Consider the following 27,520-nt stretch of genomic DNA (forward strand, 5'->3'; position numbering starts at 1 on the left):
ATTGCAGTCCAATTTGATGGGCTGCACAGCTTTTTGGATTCTGCCCAGGTTGGTTTCTTACTGGCATTCACATTCATCAGAAAGCACACTTGTGTTATTGTGAAGAAACCTAAGGACACAAGTTAACTTTCTTAAAGTATCTTGTACCGCAGGTAAGCCTTTTTCCCATTCCAGCCGATTAGCCTAGCCCACAATTTGTACCTCTCGAAACTGACATCGTCCTTCTGGAACGTTTGCCTCCTCACCTGAAACAAGCATATTCCATACCAGAACTGTAATAAAACAGCGGAAAAGAGCAAATTAAGAAGGCTCCGTACAAGAGTCTGATTGATTTGGGCCGATCTGATTATTTCCCTCTGCAGGTCGGATGTGATAGCTGTAAATCTCCAGATGATCAGTTTGCATCCAAGATCCGGGGGCAGCTGAGGTATGAAAACGAGCAGGCAAAAAACAAAAGCGAGAAAAGCCAACAAGAGGGGGGGCGGCGGGGGAGGCCACTGAGTAAAATGCTTTCACTCTTCACTGCTTATCACACTGGTCAATTTCATCCCTTTCTCGTGTTTGTTTGGTTTTTTTGTGGGGGGTTTTTAGGTAAGCACCTCCTTCACTTGGGTGCTTCCCCCACCTGTTCTCCCTCTCCTCAATTGACATTGCTTATGATTCAATTATAAGGCTAAAAGCTGAGCTGGCTGAGCAATGATCAATTATTAGTTGTCAGTAATAATGGCGAAGCATTCGATTTTGGCCCTGGCGTTCTGCAGGATGATCATTAGAAAATAAATCAAAAAGAGGGGGGGGGGGGACGGGACAGGAGGGGGATAGTGGAGCTATCGACGGCCCGCTTAAAATAAGAGGGAGGTCATCTCTCCCGCCCCCTTTTCTCTCCCCCACCCCTCCTCTGTCAAAGTCGAGGGGCTGAAATGAACCGCTTGATCACGGGAGATTGATAGGGAAACAGGCAATTTCAGGAAACAATTTTCGTTGCATCTTCTGGGATAGCAACAGAGCAAACTCCAAAGTCTCTCGTGGAAGTTTGATGTGCATCTTTGAAAGCGCCGAAGCTCCCATTTTTATTTATTCGTCTCTCTTTATATTGGAAGTCTCTTGTCTGTTCAAGATACGGAGGCTGACATAGGTCTTTTTTTTGCACAGTTAAGGTTAAATTCAGCACTGCAGAATAATAAATTTGCCCAACATTCCCCCAAAACCAGATATTGATATGGCGATTTTGCTTAACTGATTTCTCTCTCGGGCCACAACTAACAACACGCGTTCCCCCCCCCCAAGCGCTAACATAACTGCGAAAAATATTTTACAAAATAACACTGTAGAAAGTATTTTCCTACTTTCCCTTCACATGCATGCGCAAAATTTTAAAAAGGCAACGTGGGATATTTTTGACATCTCCCGCAATGTAGTCTGTAATGACTTCAGTAAATAAATGCCAATAAATTCTCCTATTTTTGCTCTGCAGCGATGACGAGCTAATCTGATGGCTTTGCGGGATTCGTGAGCGCCTGTTTCACAACGGAGGCGGTTGTAGAAACGCTTCGGTGGAAATGTGTGCAATTTTGGGGTGTGCGTATTTTAAATTCAAATTTTGAAAATTAAATTTTATTTTATGTATATGTGTGTGTGTGTGTGTATAGATATAGATATATACATGTTGATATTAATAACGTTTTTGACATTTTGAAGTCAACCGGAAGATGTCTTCCTCAGAAGTTGCTAGAGGCGCATGGAAACTTAGAGAGAAGTGAAGTGTGTTTTCTACAAACGCCAGAAATCGCGGCTGATTTTTTCAAGACCGGGAAGCGGCGTAGGAAATCGCCCTGGGAAAATCAATGGGCTTTCCCACCCACCCGCTCTCTGGCCGCGGAGCGATGCCTTCATTATTAAACTCCGCGCGGGCTCTGTGCCTTTTTAACCCCTGAGCGGTAAAGGTTGCTCTGCCTGATCCCGAAGCGTAAGAACAATGATCCGGAGCAAAGGTGCGTCGCATTGCCTCTCTCCGCCGGCCTGAGCTGCAAATTATCCCCGTGTTTGCAGGCTCCTTCCAAGACTCCCTCCGCGCGATCGATCCCCCAGTGCGGCTGTCTCTCCTATCGCGGGCTTGATTTGCATTGAAGAGAGTGATCCCACCTTCACAGACCCTTCAAATCCTCAGGGTGAAGGAGGAGGAGATCTTGGAGAGGGGGTGAAATCTCTTGCATTTTGCCATCTCCCTGGGGGATGGGGGAGGGGACCAGACCGCGGTCTTTACGTGTGTAAACACTTCCAACTCCTGTTCCAAGCAATGACGTTTAATTGAATGATTGCTCGCAGGATACAATAAAGGCCGATTCTTCTTTCTCCGTGAAAACAGCGCTGTTTTCTCCTAACACACAGCCCTTCACCCCCCGCCCTCCCTCGGAGCAACCCCCCCCCTCACCCCCTCCAGACATACCCTAAGCAAAAGGGAAGAAAAACCAGCAAGAAATAACCATCCTTGGAGTCCGAACGTAGGCATGTTTACTTGGAAGTAAATCGCATGGAATGCCATGGGCTTTCTCCCGAGGATGCCAGCACAGGATTAAATTAAGCACCAGGCAATTTCTTTTTGTTTCTTTCTTTCTGCTGGGAAATGATTAAAAAGAAAAACCTCAACTTTCTCCAATTGCTTGTTTTTCACTTTAAATGGCTTTCTGCAGCTTTCTCATTTTTCTTGATAGTTTGGAGAGATCTCTTTCAAATATCGATATATATGTATATATATTAATGGCCATTGTGAACTTTGGTCGTATTTTAAGCGCCCTGGGAAGTCTGAATCAGAAATACACTTTTTTGGAAATTTTATTTTGGCAGGTCTAGTAAAAAAAAAGAAAAGGTGCGATGTCAAAAGATAATGTCTCGTTGCATCCTATGGGGAAGAACTTTTGGGAAAGAAAAGAGGCGGTGTGGGGGAAGCAAGCTATTTGACAACACCACCACCCCAAACTTGTGTAATGTGGTTGCAAATGCGAGTTAATTTCCAGCGCGTCTCTAGCTTGCAAGAACTTGGAAGGGACCTAAAGACTTGCTTGGCCAAAGGCAATCCCGAATCGGGAAAGCGTACCGACCTGGTGTGTAAATAGGTGTGCTCCTACGAGTGTTGTGTCTAGGGAAACACACGGAGAACAACAGTATGTAAGTTTCTCCGCCGGTTGAAATTGACAAGGAGGAGAGAGGCGCGCCCAGGAGGACGAAGGTGGTGTCTGATTCCCTGCCCGAGTATATTCATCTCTGCCGAAGCATGTCTTTAAATATTCAGTGCAAAATAATGACATCCGAAGAGCGCGTTATTATCTTCATTTTTCAACATCTTCTCAAGCTGATGGCTCCGTTTGTCTTTTGATCAAACTCTTACTGTACCCAAGAAACCACTGTTGGGGGGGGGGGGGAGAGACGGGAGGAGAAGAAGCGAGCAATATCGAGAAATACACACACTTCCAAGAGAGATCCTTGCAAGAGAGGCATCGCCCAATTCTATCCAATGGCCAGCACGCCTTTATGCTTTTGGAGGTGCGCATCGCCTCCCACCCACTTGGTAAACGCTATCAGGGTTTTAGCTCTTTTAAATTAAAAGAAGCGAGGATTCTTTTTGGAATGGGGGTGGGGATGAAGACTGGGCCAACTGAGGAGGGCAATCTTTTCCTTCCACCCAGCCCCCCTCCCCCTTTTTTAACGGGCTCATTTGAAATTGTAATGAGTTGTATTTGATCAAGCGTCTGCTATTACAGAGAGTTTGTTAATATTGATACCCAGGGAAAGAAGTCGTTTCAATCACAGAGTAAATAAGCCGGAGGAAAGGGTGGGAAAAGAGGAGGAGGAGGAGAAGGAAGGAAGGGCGGAGTTGTGGCTGGGTGAGGAAAGAGGAGCGGACCTCTCCAAAGGGTTACAGGACCAGGATCCCAGTGTCAGCTCGGGGCTTAATGCGAGTTGAGAACGGATCGAAATCTTTTAAACTGCTGCCGGGGTGCGTGAGAGATAGGCTGGTTATTTTGTGTACGGGACAAGAGGGAGAGAGAGGCCCCCTACGAAAAACCTTGAGCACCCAGCGTTTTGGGGAACCGGTACCCAAAGTTCTGGAGCCTGGAAGGCGCTGAGCATTTTTGAGGCTCGGATGGTTGCGTGGCGGTTGTTGGAGAGGGTAGGAAGGGACCCATGGGTCCAGCCCCACATGCTTTGGCGTTGGGAGCCTGAGGCTGGATCAGGAGACGGGGAGAGATGGCGGGGACCCATTGCGGATGCGCGCGCGTGTGGAATCCAGACCTAGACGGCTATCAGTAGGCCGATGCGCTCAGCATGGCGCTACGCGGCCAGGTTAAGACGCCGCGTTTCCCAAAGCGCGCTAGGTACCTTTTAACCGGAGGATCGGTTCCTTCTGTGCAAGCAGCGCAGCGCACAGGGCGATTCCCAACACAGTATGAACCGATCCCTCAAAAGCACACCAGATCGGGAGGGGAAATTAACTTCGTAGGCTTTCCCTGCCCCATAACTTTTTTTTAAAAAAAAATCGTATAAAGTTATCCGTTGATTCGAATTGCCTGAACGCGGCCGTTTCAGGCTGCGACCCGCAAGTCACTCAATCCGGAGCAGAAGAAGCGCAGGCCGCTTAAGAGTTAAGCGCTTTGAGGATCGCCAGGTTTTCAAACCTCTTTTCTTCTTCTAGGCACAAAAGGGATCCTCTCCTCTCCTTTCCTGAAACACACGCCGAAGTTGTGGCTTTTAAAAAAATAAATAAAAAGCAGCTGTTTGCAGGAGTGGCAATTCTTTGGGGTTGGAGAGGAGGAGAGAAGGATGAGGGAAGGTGCAGATGATGGGAAGAGATAAGGAAGAGCCCGAGGGATAGCAAAGTCTCCTCTCGGAACATGTCCGGCACCATGTATACAAACACACCCCCACACAAGACACACACTGTCCACATCAGTTTATTGGTCTTCTGCGATTTTAAGAAAAATCAACCCATTATAAACACTTATAGGAGAAATTCACATCAGATGATTAAAAGGAGGAAGGAGAGAAAGGTGAAAAATGAACAAGGCTAGGAAAGGGAGAAAAAGGAAGTTAAAGAGTAGCAAAGAAACTTTAGTTGCTCGGGAAGTGAGGGGAAATGATCAAAAAGGGAAAGTCAGTTAATATGTAACCAAAAGAGCACTTCAAAGCGCAATCCAATACACATGTATACTCAGAAGTAAATCCCACTGAGCTCAATGGGGCTTACGCCCGGGTAAGCAGGTAGAAGACGGCACAGCCTGTCAAACGAGTGGGAAGAAAGAAGAGCAAAGGAAAAGTGCAGCGTGCGGCTGTCGCCATCGCCTTTCCCCTTCGAGACCCCGCCCCCTTCCTCCCTGGCCCCGCCCCCTCCTCCCCAGGATTCCGCCAGGGAGACGAGCCCGGTCGTTTCCGCCACCAACCTCGTCCAGCCGCCTGCTCAGGGTGATTGACGCCGCTCTCAGCCAACGCCAGCCGCAGCTGCGGGGAAGCGGCCCCGCCCCCTTGGCCGCCGCCACCGCCGGGCGAGCGAGCGAAAAAGTTTGCCGCGATTGTCCTGGGAGGGCGCGAGGCTTAAAGGGCGAGCGGGCGAGCTTCCTCTTTTCAGCACCCTTCGGGGCCCGTGATGGATGGCGAGGAAGGAGGGGCGCGAGGAGGAAGGGGGGAGGGAGCAAAGGTGGGAGTTGCTAAAAACACACACACATACCAAAATCCAAGAAATGGAACTTTTCCCCTTTTCTTGTTTTTTTGCGGCGGCATTAGCCAAAAGACATCCATACAGAAGACGAGACCGGAGGTGATTTACCAAAGGTATTACTGGGTTGGTTTGCTTCGAAAGTCCTCAAATATTGCTCTGAAACCGAAACTTTAAAATGACAGCTATCCATGAATCGGTGCTATTTGTTCCAGCGTGGGCGATGGCGAGGCGATGGGGGCAGCAGCAGAGATGCTTCCTCGACCCGTCTCCCCACTTCTCTGTTGCTGCCCTCGTCGCCTCTCAGGACCAACCCCCAGTTCCCGAGGTCTTAACTAAGTGGAGACCATCATTCGCCTTTTGCCTAAGCCACTTTTCTTTCTTTCTTTTGCATCAAAAGAAAGCCGAACGCTCTTCTAACAAGATACGATCCTTACTCGGAAGTAAGTCCCCCTGAAGCCCGGGAGGCTCCCGAGAGAAAACATGCAGGGTTGAGATCGGGTCAGTTTTTTTCAAGAAGGAAGAAGACCCTCCCTCCTCCCCAAGATCCTGCGATGCCATGCACACTTACCTGGGAACAATCCCCATTGCAAACAGTGGGACTTACTTCTGAGTAAGCAGGGCACAGGATTTAAACCCACACTTTAAAGTTGGCTCAGATAGGATAACATTGAACACTTAAAAGTTGGCTGAAATAGGATAACATTTCCCACCCCCCTTGGGAAAAAAAGAGAGGAAGGTGGGGGCAGGGAAGCAAAACTTCTGGAACGGGAGGAAGGATCCCCAGCCAAAGAGAGAGAAAAGTTGTGGGGGGTTGGAGCGCATTCCTATAGTAACAGGAGCGGCGTGCTCAGTCCCAGCTGGTTGCTAAGAGGGTTAAAAACTGTATCCAAACAGCTTTTCTGGTTAGGCTGGGGAAGGTGGAGAGCGCGCGAGCGGGGGGGGGGGGGGTGGAGCGGGTGGAACCCTTGCCACATGGGCCGGCTCATTGGGCGGGAGCGGCGGAGAGACAAGGGTCTCCAGCAAATCAGCGGCTAATTGATTAAGGCGAGCTCGTTTGAATAGAGCTGGCCCTGTGCCAATCGCCTTTCAAAGAGCCCCCTGTATGATTAATCGCAATGCATTATTGATAATCACAATTATAGTAAGACACATGCGCGGTGCGCGGAGGATCGGGCAAGCGGGAGGAGGCGGGAGAGGGAGGGGAAGCGCCAGGAGGAGGAGGAGAAGGAGGAGGGGGGCCAGGCTCGATTTCCGTAATTTTGAGAAGATTTTTTTTTAGTAATTTTTTATTCTGCCCCAGCTGATGTTTGCGCCAGCATGTCGCGGAGGAAACAGGCGAAGCCGCAGCACTTCCAAACCGACCCCGAGCTGGCCTCGAGATCTCAGCGCAATGGTGAGCTTTTTTTTAAAAAAAGGGGGGTGAGCAGTTGCGTCTTGTTGGGGTGGCTTTTTTTTAAGGGAGGGGGGACCTTTTTTTAAAGAAAAAAAAGGAAGAAATCGCTCTCGCTCGCTCTGTCCTGCGCGCGATTTCCCTCACTTCCGACCCATAGAACGCTGATATATGTCTATCTCTTTCTTGTTAAAGCGATTATGGATCCCCCCACAAACAATCGGAACAAACTTACCTTCGGGGTTAGAGACGGTGGAGGGATGAGAGAGAGAGAGAGAGAGAGAGAGAGAGAGAGAGAGAGAGAGAGAGAGAGAGAGAGAGACTTTGGAAGCAAGAGCGTGAAGTTGATCAGCTGGAGTTGTGACTTCTTGCGGATGGTTCGAGTCCTGGGTGGTTTCCTTCCTCCTCTCTTCCCGCCCCCCTCCTCAAGCCCCGTCGCTGCCCTCTGTGGATCTTTCCCTCGCTGGATCGTTTTCGATCTGGCAAGCGGAGACCGGATCTCTCTCAATTAGCCGCACCGCCCCCCTTCCCTGAACACGCACGCTGCCACTCGCACGTTGATCGGAAGCGGAGTTGGGGAGTTCTCTTTCCCCACCTCCCCTTTAGGGAAAGATGCGCAGGACCTTGACGCCCCCCCCTTATCTTTCAGGGGGTGCATCTCTGGGGGCCTGAATCTTAAAATAAAACATAGTTTATCCAAAGATCTCTCTCTCCCCCTATTTTTTATGGAGTGTTTTTTCGGCTTCCCTTCCCAGCCTTGCCTGAGAGTTTTACCCTGGAATATTGCAACTTTCCCCCCTCCTCTCTCCAACGTGAATTTTAGAGGAAGTTAAAAAGGGGTGTGTTTTTTTAATCCCACGTTTTCCAACAGCGGGTTAGGTGGGGGGGTTGGCAGCGCCTCCTTCGCTCCCGGCTGGCCCCGATGGGTGAGTGAGAGCGAGATCTCCTTTTCCTGGCACCCGGCGCGATGCACTCCTTCCTCTTTCATTTCTTTCATCCCCCTCTCCTCCTCGGCGTGCCCAGCTGGCCGGCTCGGCTTCTGCTCCGCCGGGCTCCACTCTCGCGTTGAATTTTCTTATCGTCGCGGCGGATCTGTGTTCGAGTTTGTCCCTTTCGGCTATGATTGCCTTTGGGGGGGGGGGCGTGTATGCCAAAGGTGCTTCGGCGCGCACGGGAGACTTTGGCGATCGTGGGAAATTTCCATTTAAAGTGGTGTGCGCGCGCGCGTATCTCGGTATGTGGCGGCCTGCCTTGTAATGCTTTTGGTATTGATAATGCGGTGTGGGGGGGGGGTAGAGAGCGGGGCCCCCGTTTTTACCTGTGCCTGTGAAAACCGGGTGAGTTGCTGAATTTGGGGAAGGGGGCGGCGAAGCCAGCGAAGAGGCCTGTCGCTGCGTGCGTGGATCATCAGCAGAAAGTGGGGGCTTGTTGTGGAAAAGCCCCGAATCCAAAGGAAAGTTTTCTTTTCGATGCCAGGCGTGTCAGTTTCTCCTGCAGGCAGAGGCGGAGGGCACAGCAGCGTGTCTCTTGCTTCAAAGTTGTTTTGGGGGGGTGGCGGCGGCGTTTGGGGGGTGCGCTATGCTCGGATCGTCAGCAGGAGATGCAAAGTTCTCCGTTTGTTTTTAGCAGAGGAAAGTGAGGGGCGAGAAGGCACTGGGGCAAACCTAAGAACGGAGAGCGTCCCTGCGCGACCCGCCGTTCCTCCTCCGCCGAAGAAGCAATGGAAGGTGGCCAGGATCGTTAGGGGAGGATGGCAAGAGAGAGGAGGATGTTTGTGGACGGAGTACTTTTCCCAAGGAGGCTTACTCGGGAGTAAACCTTTCTTGAGTTCACGGCACTTGCAGAAGTGCGAATTGGATTGTGGTAACTCTTATTTCGTGCGTGTGTGTTTTGGAAAAATCTTTTTCATCTCCTTCAATTTCTATACACAACAGATAATGCGCGTGAGTTTGTCAGTGGATTCAATGTCCGCATGTAAAGTATGCAAAATGCGTGGTTGCTTTACACTTTTTTCCCGTGGGGAGGGGGGTTGAGAGAGGCTGTAAAAAGAGAGAAATTGGTGGTGGAGGAGGATGGCCTGCTCTGCCCAGCTCTCTTTCAAACGTGCAGTTAGGGTGGCACTTCAAGGACAGTGGGCAGCCCGATAAAAGCTGACTCTAAAAATCTTCACAGAAGGATGGTGACCATGTTGTGTTTCCAATAATACAAATTATATAGAAAGAATATATATATATATATATATATATAGTGCGAGAGCTCTTCAATTTTATTTTTTTATTTTTGCAAGGAAACAGTCCTAATCCTCCTTTTTAACAACTCTCCCTGACCTCCCCCTCTTGCCTTCACACACATATACAAACACCCTGCACGTTTCCAGAGCACATTTCTGTCTGTCTTAAGGGATTTGGCCAGGGGGGTGATCTGCAAGAGTCTGTGTGGAGTGAGTCACCAATAGAAGCTGTGCCTCTCCCACAGTCCCATTTAAACCCCCAGCTTCGTCATTAAAAGTAGCAGTCAACAGACAAGCCCCCTCTAGCCCCCCGAACCTTTCAGCATCACCCAGATCAGGGCAGCCAGTGCGGAAGGCATGGAAGTTCTTTCATTTGTCCTTTTCATGCCAGCTTTATGCCACCACCCCACTTTTTTTCCTTTCTTTTTTAGTATTTCTCCCCGTTTCCATCAGCTACCATATCCTCATCCCTCATTCTCCCCCTCCCTCCCTTTTGTACTGAAGAGACCTTAGAAAAGTTCGGCAACAAATTGTGCCAAAGGAACTGCAAGCAAGTTTCTATTTCCCTGGAAAGAAAGTGTCCCTTGGTGGTTTTATTATAAGGCAACTTTTTGGCATCTTAAAAAAACAAAAACAAAAATTCATGTCCTATCCTTTCGCAAATTCTTGACATGCGTTGGAATTCTTGTAAGAAAACTTCTTGCCCTTTTTCTTTTCACTTTGGATGAGTTGATGTCCCTTCAGTTTATTATCTAAACTCTCTTCTCATAAATCGGTTGGGCACATATATTTTGCAACTTTATTTTTCTGCCACCAACTCCAGGTTGAAAATTCAAGAATACACTTTAGATTGCTCCTTTTTCTTTTTATCTTTATTTCTCGACAAGAGCTCCAAAAGAAGAACTCTGTGGTCTTCAAGCTGGATCAGGGATAGGAATAAGCAAGTTTATTATCTTTACCTTGTTGGGTGCAAGAGAGGGGACTGCTTCCTCCCACAAGAATAAAAATTTCTACTACTCTTTGATAGGTCAAGGCATCTTTGATTTGTTAAGACCTAGCTAGCTACATTTCTCCACCCTCTATATTTTAGTCTCTGGATTCGTTTTCTTTGTACGCCTCTTCCAAAACCACCCTGCTGCAGAGTTAGGGAGGAAATTCATCTTAGGGAGTTTTCATGCCTGTTGCTAACTTGATGTGCTTAAAATAACTAGATTTCATCAAAGCACAATGATACGAAGACAATACTGGTCCAGCTCTTTTTAGTCACTAGCTCACTTGAATTAACTATATAATGCAAGCCAGTTTTTCTCAACCCCCCCCCTTTTTTTGCTAGTTCATTGTTCTTCGGGAAAGCATTTGTAAGAGTTAGCATTTCTAACAGCTATCTTAGTCTTTCTTCTTCTCCCCCCTCCCCTTCCTTACTGGTAATAGATTTAGGTTATGGCTCCCTTTACATGCTTGGACAATAAGTTTGACTAAGTTGCCTGGAGGCTATATTTTGTAATAGTGTTAACAGGATTGAGTGTTGTAATAATATTGGTATACAATGGTGCTGCTAAAGCCTTCAATATGGACAGTTTCCTTCACTATATGACCTATATTTTGATGCCCTAAAATTGTACACAGCCTTTCATATATGTATAAATATATATACATATAAATGCATTCACAGACACACATACACTCTTATCAAGCTGAGATTAGGCAGGGTAATTAAAAGCTCAGGAAAGCACGGTGTTTTCTATCACTGTTAATCTAGACATAATTGCTGTGAAAACAAATTATATATCTTACAAATAAAATGTCATAGAATTGCCCATTTAGAGCTGGTTTCATTTTCTGGTTATTTCTCCACTCCCCCCTCTAGTAATCTGTTTTAGAATTCAGATCTCAGAAATTTCTCGACCTGCAGCTGTCTTCTTTTATTTATTTAAAGAAACACTTGCCCTTCTGTGGCCTAGTTTTTATCCAACTTTCCCTGAGAATTTTATACAGGTACCTTTTCTGACGCTTTGCTATTAAAACTTCTGCTGGCCTTTTCTCATTCTTTTCATTTTGTGCTGCTGAAAAAAATTAGGAACGGTTTTGGTGCTGTTAGGCGAAAAAAAAAATTCCCTAACAGTGGAAACGGTAGAGCAAACATCTGGAGTTCCAGACATAAATTGTATTCAACAAGTCATTGGCTGCTGTTGGGGAAAATATACAGCTGAAGAGTTGCTTCTTCAAATTTAGGGTTCTAATCTTATCCTCATTTACCTGAGACTAAGCCTTTTTCAAATTCAGTTTGGCTTGTTTTGAGGAGACATGTGTGGGATTGCACTGCTGTCTAAGGTTTTTAGAATACTTGTTACATTTAGAGTTGGCTGTTTACTACCCCCCCCCTTTAAGCTTTTTTTTATTTAAAGAGGGTAATGGCCTAATCTTAACACAGAAGCAGTATTTCTGGAGCAGAGTTATTCAGTCTATTGCAGAGACTGGGACAGAAGGATAGTCCAGAGGATACAAGGTGCTAACAATTCCCTTTGGGCATGGCAAACACAAACTCTGGGCTTCATGGTGAACTATTAACCTACCCTGACTATCTACACATTTGACATAATTATCCAAGTTATAATTAATTACATTTTCAATTAACACCGTTTGAAATCAGGCTTGCTGAACAATGGTCTCTCTCCCCCCCCCCCTTTATTACAGGATAAGGCATTTCTTTTCAAAAGACTGAACTATTTTTGGACAATTGCGTATGTACTTACATTTTAACAAAACAGAATATTTGAGACGAGTTCAATACAGGCAGAAATGCTAAGAATAATTCATGAACGGCCCTCAATACTTTGATTCAGAAGTAAATCTTGTTTTAAATGAATGGCAATTGCTCTTGTACAGATGTGTTAAAGTTGCAGTAATACAATCAATGTGAAACAATTTTGAGAGTCTGGGGTTGTGTTCGCGAAATATCGTCCTTTGCCCCTTTCTGAGCTGCATGTTTTGCGTCCTCAGAAACCTCATTTAACATTTGTGCAATGACTTCCAAAAGTAGCTGTTTCAATAGATTTCCCTTTACTTTTCTCCCCGTTTGACTCCAGATAAAGATCCTTTCCAGAAGGGTGGACTTCTTAGGTGTAGAAACATCCTTTTTGTTGATCACTGTGGCAAATGGTATCAGCTGGAGAAGGGAGGGGAGAGATGCAATAAATTGATAATAAGCTGGTGGAGGGTGATTGTGGGAAGAAACTTCCAGATAACTGCTGGTAAAGGCAACCTGAGAGAGGGCCCCAATCAACGCCTCTTCTACCTTTTCCAAAAGTGGATAGTGATATCTCAGATATATTTTTTGGTCCTTTTTTCGGGGGGGGGGGGAGAGCCAAAAAGCCAGACTTATCTCCCAGCAGTGGCTTTGCTCAGAGGGCTATTAGTTGGGGATGTTTGGCCAATCCGTGCTAGGGGGAAACCTCGAAGTGTTTGGATGTTTTAACCTTTGCCAGCCTCCTTCCAGTCAAAGGTGACAAAGTTCAGATCACAATATGCAGTTCAATATCTTGCCGGTGACCCCCAAATAGAGTCTTACCAGGCGCTTAGCAGGAAGCTGCTAGTTTATTTTAGCTTCACCTTATCAGCCTCGCTTCTTTTGCTAACTCTTATTCCCTTGTCACCCCCTTGGACGCCAGACCCCCAAAGAGGGGATTGACAGCCAGTTGCCACAGCGTCTTTGCCTCCCCCCCCCCACTCCAAACAACAGGGATTTGGTTTCTTGTTCCTTTGCCAATGTTTGCATAGCCAAAGTTTAGATATTGCTTCTCTCTCTCCCCCCTCTCTTTCCCCTTCTCTTTGGTTTCTCACTGGAACAATGAAACTGCTCTCAACTTTTTGGGAGAAACTGTTGCAGCAGGAACCCCACCTAGTGTTCGTTTTGAACCAACTGTAGGAAAGAGTTCTTTTATTTTAAGTAGCTACGTAGGTAGGTCCGTCTCCCGGCTTTTAAAAATAGAAATGCTCTTAAACAGTGCAAATCAATTAACAATTGGGTTAATTGAAAGGCGCGTCTGTGTATTTGATCTCGGGTGGAAGAATCCTTTTCTGAGGGGTTTCAAAGGGATGGTAGCAATAGTTGTTTGCTAGTTGTTGTAGGGAAGGATGGAAGCTGTTGGGGAGATAGGGTATATATTCTTAATATATTGCCCCTATAATGCCTCTACTAATGTTTGAATATCCCCCCCCCCCAAGTTCATTTTTAAATTAGTTTTTAAATTAGTTACGAGAAGGAAGAGACTACGTTTGGCCTTGATTTGCATATGTATATGCTAACTTATCTGTAAACTTTATTCTTGTAATGGAAATATCAATGTGAAGTTGTTCTGTGAATGTTGAGAAATGCATTCCAAAGAATATTTATTCATAAAGTGGAAAGGCCTTGTTCAGTCTCATTGCTTTGCAGATAGACACTTAGAGCGAAAGGGGTTCCCTCTCTCCCAAGATTTGTGGAAGATGACTGAATGTTTGAATGTTTCTTCTGAAGTTTTTGCCTCAAAGCAGTTCAAAATTTCTCCCTTTGGAGAAAGCAATCAAGTTGGCATGAATAGTTAAGGTTAGCAGCGGAATTATTGCAGTTTTTGTAGGAACCTATTGATCCTGCTCTTGATTGGTGGATGTAGGCCTTAGAAAGCAAAGTTTCCTGGGTGGCATTTTTCTTTTTCTGTTTTAAAAAATAGGCGTCTGCTGTTGAAACTTCATTTTCTTATAAATACATCTTGATATAAATACATCTCTTTGAATTTTCCATTTCAAAAGTGCTGCCTGCAGATATATTATCATGCTTCTTTTTAACAAGATCTATAAAAGATTAAATCTTTCTGTCAGGTGATAGGCACAGTTGCTTTGGTTCATCATGTCGCCAATTACTCTGATTAAAAAGCCGTTAAGGAAACACTGCCTTAATTTTTGTTTCATTTCGGGTTTTCGGGTTTTTTGAAAAAGATATGACTTTAAAAGAGTGGAAGCTGCTTTAAGCTGTAATGTATTTCAGTTTCTGAAATTTCTAAGCGTGTTGTTTTTAATGAACCTGAGAAGCAATTGTGAATTTAGGTTATTCCTGATTAGCATGTGAGCATTTTCCCCTGTGTGTGCCAAACAGTGGTAAGAGGAGACAATGCCAGTGTCAGTTTTAGAATATTTAGCATGCACATATCAAATTTGTTGAGGAAAAAATAATCACTAGGTATTAACGCTGGGGAAATAAAGTTTCCTTGGCATACGTCTTTTGGTACAGGTTTTGTGAGAAAATCTCTCAGTTTTGTTTCTTCTTAACTGGCCCTTATGAGTGCAGTATAATATTACTATATTTTTTAAAAAAGCGATGGGTACTTTAAATCCTGTAACTGGAACGTGTTGTGCTGAGCATTGCAACTTAAGGTAGCGAAAGAATAGCGAGCGCTGCAACTTGACATGGAGGACATGTGTTGCATTTTGTGTGCAGCGAAGTATCAGGCAGGTAAAATAACAGGGCCTTTGTAAACCAGGATTATAATAATCTTCTGCAAGGGTGAAGAAAGGGAAATGGAACAGGTTTTAATTTTCAGTGCAGGCGTGCTAAATATTTGAAGCAAATCCACTGTCATGTGTACAAATCATCAGTTGGTTTTCTGATTTCTCTCTTCTCCCCCCCCCCCCCACAAGTTATTTAGTTTTGAATCTGTCATTATTTGTCTAAGCACAGCTGACCAAGCAAAACCATGTTTTAAAGTGGGCTTTATGTTTTGATAAATGTGATCTGGTTGAAAAGTATTTTCGACTGAATGTGGAGCTTAATAGAACATGCTGACATAATAGTTTTAATGCATTTTGTTGAAAATGTGTGAACAAACAGAATAGCTTTTGTTCCTTCATAATTGGCTGTAAAAGTAGATGGAAACATCACCATTACATATGGAAATGTGGAAGAGAGAAAGGAATAACATTTTCGGTCGGCTATATTCAGAATTGGATTCCCTGGTTTTAAAATAAGCATCTAAAATGGATGCCTCATTTGAAATTGGTTGTCAAAATACAATGCTCTAAATGGAATGTTTGTCACGATGGATCTATATATTTTATTCTGCACGAAACAGGGAAATAACTAAAGCAGTGTATGCAAATAGACTGCATTTAATATTTCGCCTTACCTTTTTTTACGCCCATGAAGCGAAGCACCAAAATTGCAGCCTTAATATGCTAGGATGTGACAAGAGGCAGGGCGACCAAATATTATTATTTTAAAATGGATTGATAATTATCCTTTCCCAGTAAAAACTTTTGTAGAGGGGTATCCATTTTTTTTATAAAAAGAAAATAATGCAAAGACTGTATGGCATATTTGCTCCATAGTATATCTTGAATCGAGTTCATTTACTATTCTGTATAAATGCAGAACTCGAAAGTATTTGCTGTTTAAGGAAATCGAGTGCAGTTCTTTTTCACTCTCGGTGGGTCCAATGGCTGTGTAAACTTGGATCAGTTTTAACTTGTAAAAGCAAACCCTTCTTCACCCTCCCCCCTTTTTCCCAGGAACTTTTAATGTTCGTTTTCTTCTGAGATTTAATTTGGAAGTCATGGAAACTACCTATTATCTGATTTTAGTGTTGCAGCAAAACAGGCAGGGAGGTAATCCTTGAATTAAACGAGCTCCCCCCACCCTTCCCTGGCTTTCTAAATTGACCACACACAATCTGTACAACCAAATTCTGTGTCCTCATGCTGAGAAAACAATAGGGAACCATCCTTTCTTTTGAATAAGATCAGCTAGTTTGAAGTCAGAGGCTTCTTCTTCTTTTTGTAACGATTAATTTACAAATGGATCTCAGCGATAAGAAAAGGGAGCAACCAGTGATAACAAACATGAAATGAAAGGGGGTTTTTCTAATGAAAGGTTCCGAGTTATCTGCTAAACAATTGACAAGAGTTAAAAGCAAATAGTTTTGATATGCACTCAGACAAGGGAGATTGCAGAGGGTTATCAACCTTAACAACCCAGATTGATTTCTTATTGTATAGAAACATTTTCTCTTAACAGCTCATCTTCTCCCCCCCCCCTTTGATGGTTTCTCTCCCCCCCCCTTTCCCAGAAATGTAAAGTTTTTAATGCTGCTTTTATAGATATGAGGTCATACTCTGATCTAATCTCCATGGTTGTAAAGTACAATGACTGCAGGCAGTTGTGGGATCTTGTATACTCACAATGGGGTTACCCAGAGATTTACACTGGTACCACTGAGGTTAGAATTGGCATCATAAAAGGCAACTTAACACCCCGATCCTAAGCACATTTAGTTGGATGTAAGTCCTAAGCGTTCTTATGAAGAAGTCGCCACATTGAATTCAGTGGGGCTTACTTTGGAGTAAGTGTGGAAATCTGTGCTGGGGACCTGCAGTTCTGGATGAAGCAATTGACTAGCAAATTAAAAAATGCATAACATGTTGAGGGCGACTTAGGGGCTTGTGGAGCTATATAGCAGAGTGGAAAGGACTCTGCGGTCTTCAAGTAAGCATCATAAGTAGGATTAGGCAACAAATGCTTGATTGTGAAAATATGAATATTATTCTTTGACAAGGGATTTCTCATTTTTTCCCATTTTATGTGTAACGAAGGCTTTAGATGCTGTGGGGTGAACTTTGGAAGGGAAAACCAATGCTTTGTAGGAGGATCAGAGTTAGCTCTGAGTTATGCAGGAATGGGAAAGCTAGCTTGTTTGTTTGTTTCTCGTTCATGTCAACCTGAAGCTTGGGCGATATGTGTGTCCCCCCACCCTTCTCTCCCCCCACCCCATTCTTTCTTGTCAGCAACTGATTGGGACCTTGAACGACTACAAATTAGTTTAGTGACGGGGTGACTGTCACTGATATCTTTGAATCAGTTGAGGATGAACAAGGTTGACGGGGAGCTTGAGAGTCTAATGAGTCCTTCAAATGCTTGATTTGCCACTCGGTGGACAACTAGGCAATAAGCAGTATGAAACATTGGAAATCAATACCTTGCTATGGAATTTCATTATGCCCCAATGTCTTTGGTTCATACTATTTTATCTTTTGATGGATTATCTGGAGGAAATGATCATCTGAGACACAGGTAGCCATAAAAAGCACCCCTTGTATAGTCTTAAAAATCAGTCATGGGCAACCTCTGTGAAGTAACAATATTGATTTTTTTCACATGTATGGCCAGTCTTGGTCTGTCTTGGTAGTGGGAGAAAGTGGCAGATCTCACCAAAATGTCTTGGAGGGAAAAAGAAAAATGCAATGCAAGGCCTACAGGTTTCTCCTCTGGTGCTTGAAGCCATGCACTGTTGCTAGGAAGCGATATTTACAGGCTAGGGAAGCGGGACACACAATCCCTAGATGGAAATTTGCATGCTCTTTCTGTAGCTTCCAACACCCCAATTCTGGCACCAGTACTGACTGCCTGAACCTCCCACCTTCCTTTGCAGACCCAGTTAATGCTGTTATTTGCATGCTGTGTGCAATATTCCTTTACTCTACAGTAGCCTGACCTGATAACATAAAAACAAGGCTAAAGAATGGAGGAAAAATGGAATGAATCAACAATATGTTGTGCTGAATACAAACATAATCGGCCACAACATGTGAAATGGTGCCTGGTGCACTAAACGGCGCTCTTCGTTTTGGCTGCCTCCGTGTGTGCAGAAGTCAAATTGCATCTTTTGCCCCATCTCATCCAGAAATTTAATTTCTAGGGATCATCTAGAAGGGGCCTGAGAGTTTAGGCCAAATACAGTCTACAAGCTGCTCTCTAGATGGACTGCAACTCCTATTATCTCTGACTATTGACCATGACAACTTGGACTGATGGGAGTTGTAGCTCAAAATATTTGGAAGGGGCCACATTGGCTACCCCTGCTTTAAGACCATGTGGCTGCACATTGACTTCTTTTTTAAGTCACTCACGAAATAGGGAAAGTAACTTATTTATCATGGACAGGTACCAGAAATATCAGGCAGAAGTTGGGGACACAAGCAAAGAGTGTAGGAAAGTGAAGGGGTGGTTGAAGACTAAGCAGAAAACCTTTTTGAGATAGGTGCGCTCTAGCAAATCTTAACATCGCCTATCCTACAGACCAGATTTGTGTTTCTGCTCAGTTGCTAATCTTGCTCTTTTTCTTACCCCCTCCCTTTGCCTTGATGTTTTAGGAGACACGCAGAAGGGTCAAACAAATCGAACCACCAAGGCGAAGGATGCCCACGTCTGTGGCAGATGCTGTGCTGAGTTCTTTGAACTATCGGATCTCCTGCAACACAAGAAGAACTGTAGTAAAAATCAATTAGTTTTAATTGTGAATGAAAATCCTGTTTCTCCTTCTGAAGCCTGCCCTCCCAGCTCCCCTACTGATAATCCTGACGAGCAGAGGAATGACACAGTTAATAACATGGATCAAGTAGACCGCAGCAGCCATCCTGAGCTCAACAACAAACTTGACAAAGAAGAATCCATGGACATGGAGGCTTCCGGTGTTAGTAATGGCACTAGCGGCAGTTCCCAGAGCGCCAGCGATAGCGTTGTGAGTGGTAACTGCTCCACCATGGGTACCTCAGCTATCACAACCTCTCTACCTCAAATAGGGGACCTGACAACGCTAGGCAACTTCTCGGTCATCAACAGCAACGTCATCATTGAAAACCTTCAGAGCACGAAAGTGGCGGTCGCCCAGTTCTCGCAGGAGGCGCGGTGCAATGGCGCCTCGGCTGGCAAGCTGGCCATCCCTTCCCTCATGGAGCAACTGTTGGCATTGCAGCAGCAACAGATCCACCAGTTGCAGCTGATTGAACAAATTCGTCACCAAATATTATTGCTGGCTTCGCAGAACGTGGACCTGCCAACGTCTCCCAGCCCCTCTCAGAGCACGTTACGAACATCTGCCAACCCCTTGTCCACGTTAAGTTCCCATTTATCTCAGCAGCTGGCTGCGGCGGCTGGGTTGGCACAAAGCCTAGCTAGCCAGTCTGCCAGCATCAGTGGTGTGAAGCAACTGCCCCCTATACAGCTACCTCAGAGCAATCCTGGCAACCCGGCAATTCCATCCAGTAGCGGCTCATCTCCAAATATTAACCTATCTGCAGTGGCAATTACGGCACCATCCTCTGACAAAGGGGCTACAAATGCTGGTGGCCCGCAGCTTGGCAGCCCACCAGTGACGGCGGCGTCCTCACCAGCTTTTGCAATAAGCAGTTTATTAAGCCCTGTATCGAACCCTCTTCTACCTCAACCCACCCCTAGCAACTCTGTGTTCCCCAATCCTTTGTCCGGTCTTGGAACGCCTGCAGAGGATTTGAGCTCCTTGGCTGCCCTGGCTCAGCAAAGGAAAAACAAGCCCCCCAGCCTGGCCACCTTCGAAGCGAAAAGTGCTTCAGACGAAGCATTCTTCAAGCATAAATGCAGGTTCTGTGCGAAAGTGTTTGGGAGCGACAGTGCCTTGCAGATCCATTTGCGTTCTCACACCGGGGAGAGGCCGTTCAAATGCAACATCTGTGGAAACCGGTTTTCCACCAAGGGGAACTTAAAAGTCCACTTTCAGCGTCATAAAGAAAAATACCCTCACATTCAAATGAACCCGTACCCTGTGCCAGAGCATTTGGACAATATTCCCACAAGCACAGGTATCCCGTATGGAATGTCGATACCGCCCGAGAAGCCTGTAACAAGCTGGCTGGACAGCAAGCCAGTGTTATCCACTTTGACGACGTCAGTTGGCCTACCGCTTCCTCCCACAATTCCGAGCTTGACCCCTTTTATCAAAACAGAGGAGCCTCAGCCTATTCCCATCACTCACCCTTCATCTAGTCCCCCATGTTCTGTGAAAAGTGACTCTGGCTCCATTGATCCTGCTGGGAAAAACTCCAATGGGCATTTAGTTGAAGGGGAGGCGGGCCCCTTGCTCTCCTCCAATGACAAGCCAGAGGAAGGCACCCAGATGCCCAGCGCCTCTGCTAGTCTTAGCAGTTCTGTAACCTCGCCGGCAGCAGATTCAGGTTCCATCAATGTGGTCACTTTCACCAATCCACTGATGCCTCTCATGTCGGAGCAATTTAAGGCCAAGTTTCCATTTGGGGGGCTGCTGGACGCAACGCCGACCTCTGAGACCTCCAAACTGCAGCAGCTAGTGGAAAATATTGACAAAAAGGCAACCGATCCCAATGAGTGTGTCATTTGCCACCGAGTTCTTAGTTGCCAGAGTGCTTTGAAAATGCACTATCGCACACATACTGGTGAAAGGCCCTTTAAGTGCAAAATCTGTGGCCGCGCCTTTACGACAAAAGGAAATCTCAAGACCCATTACAGCGTTCACCGTGCCATGCCCCCGCTGAGAGTGCAACACTCCTGCCCGATCTGCCAGAAAAAGTTCACCAATGCCGTTGTGCTACAGCAGCACATCCGGATGCACATGGGCGGACAGATACCCAACACACCTGTGACAGAAAACTATCCCGAGTCGATGGAATCTGACACGGGTTCTTTTGATGAGAAGAACTTTGATGATCTGGATAACTTTTCTGATGAAAACATGGAAGACTGTCCTGACAGCAGCATACCAGATACCCCGAAATCCATTGATGCATCTCAAGATAGTTTATCATCTTCCCCATTGCCACTGGAAATGTCAAGTATTGCTGCTTTAGAAAATCAGATGAAGATGATAAATGCGGGGCTTGCTGAGCAGCTTCAAGCAAGCTTAAAATCTGTTGAGAATGGGTCGGTGGAAGGGGACATCATGACGAATGATTCGTCATCCATTGGTGGCGATATGGAAAGCCAAAGTGCTGGGAGTCCTGCTATTTCAGAGTCTACCTCTTCCATGCAGGCCTTGTCCCCTTCCAACAGCACGGCTGAGTACCACAAGTCGCCGTGCATCGAAGAGAAACCACCAAAAATGTTACTGAACGATTTTGCCAACGGTTGGCCTCCAGCCCTTGCAAACGGTGGTGCTTTGGATTTGACGTCTGGCAACCCCGAGAAAATGATTAAGGAAGAGTCCTTGAGCATGCTGTTTCCTTTCCGAGACAGAGGCAAGCTGAAGAACACGGCCTGCGACATTTGTGGCAAAACGTTTGCATGTCAGAGTGCCTTGGACATTCATTACAGAAGTCATACCAAAGAGAGACCATTTATTTGCACAGTTTGCAATCGTGGCTTTTCCACAAAGGGTAATTTGAAGCAGCATATGTTGACACATCAAATGCGAGATCTACCATCACAGCTGTTTGAACCCAATTCAACCCTTGGCCCCAATCAGAACTCTTCGTCAGCGATGCCCGCTAACTCACTCTCGTCTCTGATAAAGACGGAGGTTAACGGTTTTGTACACAGTGCTCCTCAGGACAGCAAAGAGATGTCGCCTGCCCTGGTTCCTTCGGGGCCTCTGCCACCTTCAGCTACATCGCCAGTCTTGCTTCCGGCTCTCCCCAGAAGAACGCCGAAGCAGCACTACTGCAACACGTGTGGGAAAACCTTCTCATCCTCCAGCGCTTTGCAGATCCATGAAAGGACTCACACCGGAGAGAAGCCTTTTGCCTGCACTATATGTGGAAGAGCTTTCACAACAAAAGGCAATCTTAAGGTACTTCCCTCCCCAACTCTATAGTCATAATATTCTGTCTTGCTTTTGGCATCAACTTGCACTTGACATATTTGGGCCTGGTTTGTGCATAACCATGGTTTATTCAACAAACCGCAAGTTTTCCCACAGATGATCAAAACAAGTCACCTCTTGTTTCTGTTTTCCAACTTCTGACTTATTCCTTTGTAGTTTGGTTGAGTGTCTTGGGTGGGGTGGTCAAACAAACCATGGTTAAGGGAAGGGTGCTGGGTTAGCGCACTAAGGCCAAGCAACAATTACAAGAAACCAAAGTTTGTAAGCCACCCATGAGTCATGGCTCCAGATTCAGGTTTGTTGGCAGAACATGCTGGTTCACACATGACACTACACCATGGTTTAATAAATTATGGTCTAGCATTGTGTGTAAATTGGGCATTTGCATTTCATGCTGTGCATCCTGTCTTTTGTCTGCAGTCTTCAGGAGAGTTCCACATTTTTTACATGGCAAGCCTAAACCCTTCCTGTACACTGATACTCCCATGTAAATTGTGAATGGAATACACTCATTTTCACCTGGGCCAAATTGTGTTTTGTAGCACGTGTTCTTAGACGGACCTCTTCAATCCTTTTATGGTTCTGTGATGCACACACCCAGCAATGGTGCTTGCTGCATGCAATGGAGGGGCATTGCCCTCAGATTACTGATACCTGATGGCAAATATAAAGGAGCAGGAAGCTCTGTTTTGGGGACTGATGCTAAGGCAAAAGCTGTGTGGGGTGTCAATATGTGTGTATGACTATACCATGCGTTACCCCATCTACTTATAAAGAGAAGGATTGGTTTGCTTTCCCCAGGACTTTCAACTATGATTTTTGGGAAATGGGAAAGGGAGGGGGAAAGCTGCTGCTTCTGCTGAAACTCCAGGTTAGAAAGATAATCTGGGTATTGCTTCCATCAGTCAGAAGATAAGGCTCCCAGACCTCAATATCCTTCATCTCTACTGTTTTTGGATATGGTATCAATGGTGTCAGATGCCTGGTGGGGCAGAAGGCAGGGAGCCCAACAGGAGATGGTGCCAGAGCCGATGATTGGCAGAGCCAAATAATTCTAGTTTTGTCCCCGTCTTCCTCCCTGTTGAGTTTTGTAAGGGCAACACCGAGATTAAAGAGTAGGAAGGTGACAGGCAGTGTCCCAGATTGGCCTAGTGGACCAGCCTCCACTGTGCTATTTATTTATTTTAAAATATTTATAGGTTGCCTTTCCAGATGAAGGCCACTCAAAGTAGCACACAACAGTTTTCTGTGAAGTGAATTTCGTAATCTTTTTTCTCATTTGCCCAAAATGTTTATTTCTTTTCTCATAACCCAACTTATTCCCCTACATTACCCATGGGAGTGTACCAGTGTTAGAAACTAAGATATATAATCTAATCACCAAATGGCGCCTTAAACCTAGGTTACAATTACCACAATGAATTGTCTAAGTGTCGTTCCCCCCCCCATTGATTTTTTAAAATCATTATTATTTCATTTCATTTGGTTACCTATTTATATTCCATAGAACAAATCTCAATGTGGTTTACAACACATTAAAACATCAGATAAAACAATGCAGAATAAAACAAATACAAGCTTCAAGGAAAATCTTTCAAATCCTTCTCTTAGTGACATTTTGCTTTCCCCCGTCACCAACCTGGTATCCAGAGATCTCCATGTGGTCGCAATTGCACCCACAAAACACACCTGGTGCCTGACTAGTTTCTAACACTGGAGTGTGCATGTGGCTTCTAAGTCATCACCTATCCAGGCACTAATCACCTTAGCTTTAGCAAGATGATGGCTTCCTGTGCATCCACCTCAGGCTGCACCCAGGAATGTATTCTCAGTTCCTGGCCAATTATTTCCATGCATAACAGCTAGAAGCATATTTGCATACATCTGTGTTAATCTAATCACTGTTTTGTGTTTTCAAACTTCACCCCCCCCCCACTTTTTGATGAATACAGAATTTTATAGACTCCCCAATTAAAGACACTCAGAAAGTGTACTTTGTATATATACAGCAAAAGAATCCTCTTGTTACAGTTAAATTACTCTTTTCGTAATGTTAAAGCAGAGCACCATGAAGTCCTAAATATAAGCAAGATCCTAGTTTTGATTGCAAATCTAGCTGATGTTTCTTACTGGCATGTGTTGAAAAAGCAAATGTGCTTCATTTATATAACCAGTGCTTTTTTTCTTAAAAAAAATGTTTAGGGGTACTCCCATTTTCCTACTCATATTGAAATACTGCCCCTCAGTGAGGCCAAACTTAAATTCACAAAATGTTTAGGGGTATGCGTACCTGTGTGTCCCCCCCCCCAAAGGACTGTATATTACACTGGTGAAGCACTTTAAAATGCGCATCTCCCCTCCACCCCCTGCAGATGGTCTTTTCCTCTAGAGATTTTTTGCAGAGGCGATACAAGATGAATAACTACTTTCAGGGCATCCAGCCTGCACATGTTAAGCTCTCCAATGGGCAATTAGTGGAGGATTCTTTCAACCAGTTTAACTGGACATTTATAAGGGAAAGGGGTGTCTAATAAAGTAGTTGGCATTGTGATGGCAGTGGGTGGCGAAAATAGATCGAACTGTGCATGGCCACGCTAGACAAAACACATTTAATAAAAGTGAGGGGTTGTAAAGTCCATCTTGTAGGCAGGAGAAACTTAGGCTGTTAGTTGAACCAGATGAGCTGTCGTTGGTTATTGATTAAAAAGAGGAATTTTAACCTTTTAGCCTTTCGCATGGCCTTCTAGAATGGGAATGGTCAATGTCTGTATTCTAGGAAGGGGGGTACACGCACACATTGCTATCCAGGCAATGATCTGAGGAATGAAAGTGTATATTGCAGTATAAAGGGCTTCCCTGCAAAGTGGTTAAGCTCCACAGTAGAGCTGGGTGGTGCTCTGTTCTGGCACCAGAACCCAGGCATAGCATGCCCAGCAAACAGGTACTTCAGTGGTTCTCTTGCCTCTGAAATCCCAAAGAATGATGTCTCATTAAAGGTGTGAACTAGCTCTATTTTTGCACAACTTTCAATGTTGTTTCCCCAACCCCCTTCCTTGGCAAGTGCAAAGCGTAGGCGGGCTGTTTGAACCTTCCTCTTGGTGTTTGCTTGCTGCCTCTTTTCCCTTCCCACCTTTATTCAGTCACAGAACTTGAGGGAATTCTGGTAGAGTTCCTACATGGTCCAGACACCAACCAGAGCCAATCCTACATAACTTCAGCAAGGTGCCTGTGTTATACGTCTTCAAACTAGGCTTAGGGAAAACTGAAGTGCCATAGACTGCCCGCAGCCTGCCAGCTGACCATCTATCTGCTATAGATCAGGGGTGGGGAATCTCAGACCCAAGGCCCAAATATGCCGTGCCACAGGACACCCTCCTTCAGTCATATTCCTCCCTCTCAAGCCATAACCCTCACCAGCATTGCTTGATATCACCTTTAGGGGTTGTTTTTTGCTTGGCTAGAATGTATCCTTGCTCTCTGATGATGCCTCTCACTTGCCTGGATTGAGGACCAAGAGAGAGAGGTGTGTGTGTAGAAACTTGCCCACTTTGCAAAACTGTGCATATATTTCTATATATCTCCACCCACTTTGGTCTCTGGCTTGTGGCCCCTGGACAGTTGCCTAGAAGGGAATGTGACCCATGGGCTCAAAAGCTATTCCCCACCCCTTCTGTAGACAGCAAGAACCAACAATGGCGATGCAGTGTTTTCAGGTATTTTTGACCGCCGTGAAAATAACGCCTGCTGCTGCTAACCAGTCTCTCTTTCAGGTACACATGGGGACGCACATGTGGAACAGCACACCTGCCCGGCGAGGCAGACGGCTTTCTGTGGATGGCCCCATGACTTTTCTCGGAAGCAATCCTGTAAAGTTCCCAGACATCTTTCCAAAAGAGTTGGCCATGAGGTCGGGAAATGGAGACCCGTCCAGCTTCTGGAATCAGTACGCCGCGGCTCTCTCCAACGGCTTGGCGATGAAGACGAATGAGATCTCGGTCATTCAGAATGGTGGCATCCCTCCAATTCCTGGGAGCCTGGGCAATGGGAGCAGCTCCCCGATTAGCGGCTTGACGGGCAGTCTGGAGAAGCTCCAGAACTCGGAACCTAACGCGCCTCTAGCTGGTCTGGAGAAAATGGCAGGCAGCGAGAATGGGACTAATTTCCGCTTCACGCGCTTTGTGGAAGACGGCAAAGAGATTGTAACCAATTAGGACACGTGTTACGAACATTCCGGCAGATATTGCAACCTAAGGTTGTGCAGGTTTTTGTTTTCTTTGGAAGTTGGGGGGGTGGGGGCGAATTGACAAAGTGACATTTAAAAAAGACATTCTTTTGTACCCTGTTCGACATCTAGAGTTCTAAAAACAGCTTATTTATTAGTGATATAACTTTTTTTTTTTGCTTTGCAAACACATGCAAGCATTAACTTTGGTCTTCTGTATTTTGAACTAAATACTAATTGACTAGAGTGCTGTAACATTTATGGCAATGCAAGTCTGTTCAGCTAGGTGGTCTCGTTCTGGCATTTAACTTATTTTCTATATCCAGTTTAACATGAACTTTTTGTGGGGGCGACACATTGCCTCCGTAATCCATTTCTCCCACCCACCCATCACCCCTCCCCCTCGTAACAAAAAGTCTGTATATGTGTATACTTCGATCCCGATGGGAAAAAGAGATTTATCGGCAAATACGTTGTTTAATTCTCCAAACAGATTTGCGCACAGGATTTGAAAATGGACAATATAAAATTCAACTATATGCATCCTCCACAACAGGCTCGATTTGTTTTTTGGTTTTGAAATTTTTATTCTAAAATTAAAAAAGCTTTTTTTTTTGGTGGGGAGGGTGTGTGCGTTAAGACATAACTTTCTCCCTCCTTTTTGAATTGTCCTTCATACTGTGCTTGAGGTTTTTGGTTTGGTTTGTTTTTTTACTGAAGTTGTCTTAGATGTTAATAAGTTTCTGTACAGTAAACAAGCAAGCAGATGATTAGAAGAGGTCCAAAAATGTTTTTGGTCATTTGAAACGTTTTGCCTTGTAGGTATATTCACATAGAGGGAGAGAGAGAGAATGGGGTGGAAAGTGCTGGACGTTGTGCTGCTATAAAAAGCATCTTAATCAACCTTCCATGGACAAATTCAGATGCTCCTGTATATACGATGAGAAATCTCGAGTTCATTAAAATGTACATATGTTCCCCGTGAGCTCAAACCCAACTTCTTGACCGAGAGAACAAGAACAGTGTTTGTTTTATTTTGTATTAGGTCTGGGGGGTGAGTGGGAAGGATCCTTTGGACTGTTACATGCACTTTCTTGGATAACTGAAAGGAAATAGGTCCAGTTACTTCTAACATTTAATACTTAACTAACAGCAGAGATACTGTAATTTTACGTGAGTAATCAAATACATTTTTTTTTCATCAGATGACGTTGGTAATTTTCTCTGTGTTTGTGTTTAAAAGTGAGGGGCTTTTCTTCCAGAACGGCTCTGGATGTGGCCCTTTGTGTTGTATGTTCCTTTTAAGAAAATAAGGGGATGTGGTATATGACATTAC

General features: G+C 45.1%; 1 protein-coding gene across 3 annotated transcripts; it reads left to right on the forward strand.

The window, feature by feature from the left end:
* The first annotated feature begins 551 nt into the window (after nucleotides 1–551).
* On the forward strand, nucleotides 552–27,169 carry SALL1 (spalt like transcription factor 1). 3 transcript variants are annotated; one of them, XM_083752326.1, is made up of 4 exons: nucleotides 552–5,823; nucleotides 7,011–7,103; nucleotides 18,508–21,929; nucleotides 25,733–27,169. In XM_083752326.1, the coding sequence occupies exons 2-4, from the start codon at nucleotides 7,028–7,030 to the stop codon at nucleotides 26,171–26,173; spliced, it is 3,939 nt and encodes a 1,312-aa protein (XP_083608452.1). In that variant the 5' UTR covers nucleotides 552–5,823; nucleotides 7,011–7,027; the 3' UTR covers nucleotides 26,174–27,169. The 3 variants fall into 3 exon arrangements, with proteins under 3 accessions (XP_083608452.1, XP_083608454.1, XP_083608453.1); XM_083752328.1 differs by lacking the exons at nucleotides 552–5,823; nucleotides 7,011–7,103 and adding an exon at nucleotides 8,008–8,026; XM_083752327.1 differs by lacking the exons at nucleotides 552–5,823; nucleotides 7,011–7,103 and adding an exon at nucleotides 17,556–17,613.
* Nucleotides 27,170–27,520: the final 351 nt, after the last annotated feature.

The sequence above is a fragment of the Podarcis gaigeae genome, assembly GCF_964106915.1.
Source record: "Podarcis gaigeae genome assembly, chromosome: 8".
Taxonomy (NCBI): domain Eukaryota; kingdom Metazoa; phylum Chordata; class Lepidosauria; order Squamata; family Lacertidae; genus Podarcis; species Podarcis gaigeae.

Excerpts from the sequence above, each read along its gene's own strand:
- SALL1 (XM_083752326.1), top strand. The coding sequence starts at position 7,028 with ATGTCGCGGAGGAAACAGGCGAAGCCGCAGCACTTCCAAACCGACCCC. Across the intron at positions 7,104-18,507 it reads CTCGAGATCTCAGCGCAATG|GAGACACGCAGAAGGGTCAA; the intron begins GTGAGCTTTTTT and ends TTGATGTTTTAG. Across the intron at positions 21,930-25,732 it reads CAACAAAAGGCAATCTTAAG|GTACACATGGGGACGCACAT; the intron begins GTACTTCCCTCC and ends TCTCTCTTTCAG.